The sequence below is a fragment of the Cebus imitator genome, unplaced genomic scaffold (genome assembly GCF_001604975.1).
Source record: "Cebus imitator isolate Cc_AM_T3 unplaced genomic scaffold, Cebus_imitator-1.0 Scaffold0, whole genome shotgun sequence".
In the NCBI taxonomy this organism is placed as follows: Eukaryota; Metazoa; Chordata; class Mammalia; order Primates; family Cebidae; genus Cebus; species Cebus imitator.
The window spans coordinates 4,701,610-4,703,945 of record NW_016107315.1 but is presented as its reverse complement, the minus strand read 5'-3'; the positions used below and the strand labels follow the sequence as shown (position 1 = coordinate 4,703,945).

Below are 2,336 nucleotides of genomic sequence, written 5' to 3'. Positions count from 1 at the left end.
ATATATATATATATATATATATATATATATATATATATATATAAGAAAATGTGTTACCAAATAAATTGTCCAGGCTCCACCTTAATCTAGTAAGTCAGGATTTCCAAAACTGGGTTCTTTAATTAAGTTTGCCAGCTGATAGTAAGGAACAGCTTGGGGGAGAACCACACACTACAGCACAAAGCTCATGAGACAAAGAGACAGGGCTGGGCGCAGGGCTCAAGCCTGTAATCCCAGCCCTTTAGGAGGCTGGGGCAGGTGGATCACCTGAGGTCAGCAGTTCGAGACCAGCCTGGCCAACATGGTGAAACCCCATCTCCACTAAAATTTCAAAAAATTAGCTGGGCATGGTGGTGGGTTCCTATAATCCCAGCTACTTGGAAAGATGAGAGAGGAAAATTGCTTGAACCCAGGAGGCAGAGGTTGCAGTGATCACACCACTGCACTCCAGCAACAAAAGTTAAACTCCGTCTAAAAAAAAAAAAAAAAAAAAAGAAGAGAGAGACAAGTGGGACACAAACACAGAGACACAGAGAGCTCTCAATGCCATGCCATCTGAGGTAGGTTTTGCCTTCTGTGTTGAGTCATGCAGTGTCCAGTACCTCTATCAACTACTGATGCAGAAGTGGTGCAACTGGAGATTGGAGACTGTCAACTCGAGTTATTGGGGGGATAGTGATGAGGTACTTGACCTCTAGCAGGGACTATAAGAAAAGGGAAGGAGGCAGGTTTTGGGGTAAATCATTGCTTAGCGATCCCCAACTGTGACCAGGGCCAAAATGACCCCTAACTTCTATTTTGGTTCACTATTTGGTATTTCTAGCACCACCGAGCCCACTCTCAACACCTGCACGCCAGCGCTGTCCTGGACGTGGGCAAGAGACATAGCAGAGAACAGAGTACAAAGATCAATTCTAGGGAAAATGTGTTAACTGAAGGACTAAACAAATGAATGATTAACTAATTTGCAAGAGCAAGGAAGGCTGCAGAGGCTTTCCTGTAAAAGATTAAATGCCTGGGAAACGACCGAGATTCCAGGTCGGCCCCGCCCGGGAGCCTCGGTAGCGCCCACCAGGCTTGCTCACCTCGAAGGGAGCGACGCTGGGGAAGGTGACATCAATGACCAGCACGCCAGGCCGGCCTTGGGAGGTCCGCACGTCGCCCACCTGCAGGGCTACGGTGCCTTTCACATGGCAAGGCACCAAAACGCGGGACATGCTGCCAGCAACCGCGACTAACTGCAACCACCGCTCCAGGCCTCGGACCACGAGTCCTTCCCGGCATCCTCAGCTGACCCTCAAGAACTACAACTCCCGGGAGGCCCCGCGAACCGCCTGCCCAGCCAATCACCGAAGCTCAGGGTGGGCCAGGAATCGGAAATGCCTGCGAAAGTTTTTTTCTTTTCTTTTCTTTTTTTACACGGAATCTCGCTCTGTCGCCCCAGCTAGAGTGCAGTGGCGCCATCTCTACTTAGTGTAACCTACGCCTCCTGGGTTCAAGCGATTCTTCTGCCTCTGCCTCCCTAGTAGCTGGGATCACAGGCGCCCGCCACCATGCTCGGCCAGTTTTTTTCAGGTATGTCTTAGTAGTGTGAAAACGGAATTTTTTTTTAAATTATGTTTCACATGTTGGCCAGGCTGGTCTCTAACCTCTGACCTCAAGTGATACACCCGCCTCGGCCTCCCAAAGGGCCGGCATTACAGGCGTGAGTCACCGCGCCCCTCCCACGGAAGTTCTTCTTCAGCCAATCACTGCGCAAACCTTAGAGCCTACCCGTGGGCCTCGCCCAGCGACTGCCTTGCTTTTCTGTTTGCAAGCCGTTCGGCTCTTTTTGGGTTTCTTTCACTGCGTAGGGCGGTAGTCTGTTAAAGCACATAAAGCCATCGACACAAATCAGCAGTGACTAGCCTGCATTAACCTGAAAAATACCTACTGACCATTGGAAAACAAAGAGGATTTGAACACACCCTTTGCAAAATTAGCCAATAAGCCCATTGAAAAGATACTTAACATTTATAAAGGAAAATACAATTTAGAACCTTCACACAGTCATTAGGCCAAAATTAAAGATTGACAAGGATGTGGAGTGCTTTGAACCCTCATCCATTGCTGATTTCCAACCACTTTGGGATTTTTTGTTTGTTTTAGAGACAGGTCTTATTCAGTCGCCCAGGCTGGAGGGCAGTGCCCCATCACAGTTCACTGCAGCCTCCACTTCTCAGGCTCCAGGGATCCAACCTCAGCCTCCCGAGTAGATAGATAGGACTACACGCACAAGCCACCGCATCCTGCTAGTTTTGTTTATTTTTTTCGGGGGGGGGGGGCGGAGTTTCGCC

General features: G+C 49.1%; 1 protein-coding gene across 1 annotated transcript in view; it reads right to left on the bottom strand.

The window, feature by feature from the left end:
- NICN1 (nicolin 1) overlaps positions 1-1,313 on the bottom strand; it is a 5,483-nt gene extending 4,170 nt beyond the window's left edge. The window contains exon 1 of the mRNA XM_017505280.2: positions 1,086-1,313. Within this exon, the coding sequence (XP_017360769.1) occupies positions 1,086-1,217 (132 nt within the window). The 5' untranslated portion in view covers positions 1,218-1,313. The remainder of the gene's footprint in view (positions 1-1,085) is intronic.
- Between the last annotated feature and the right edge of the window lie 1,023 nt (positions 1,314-2,336).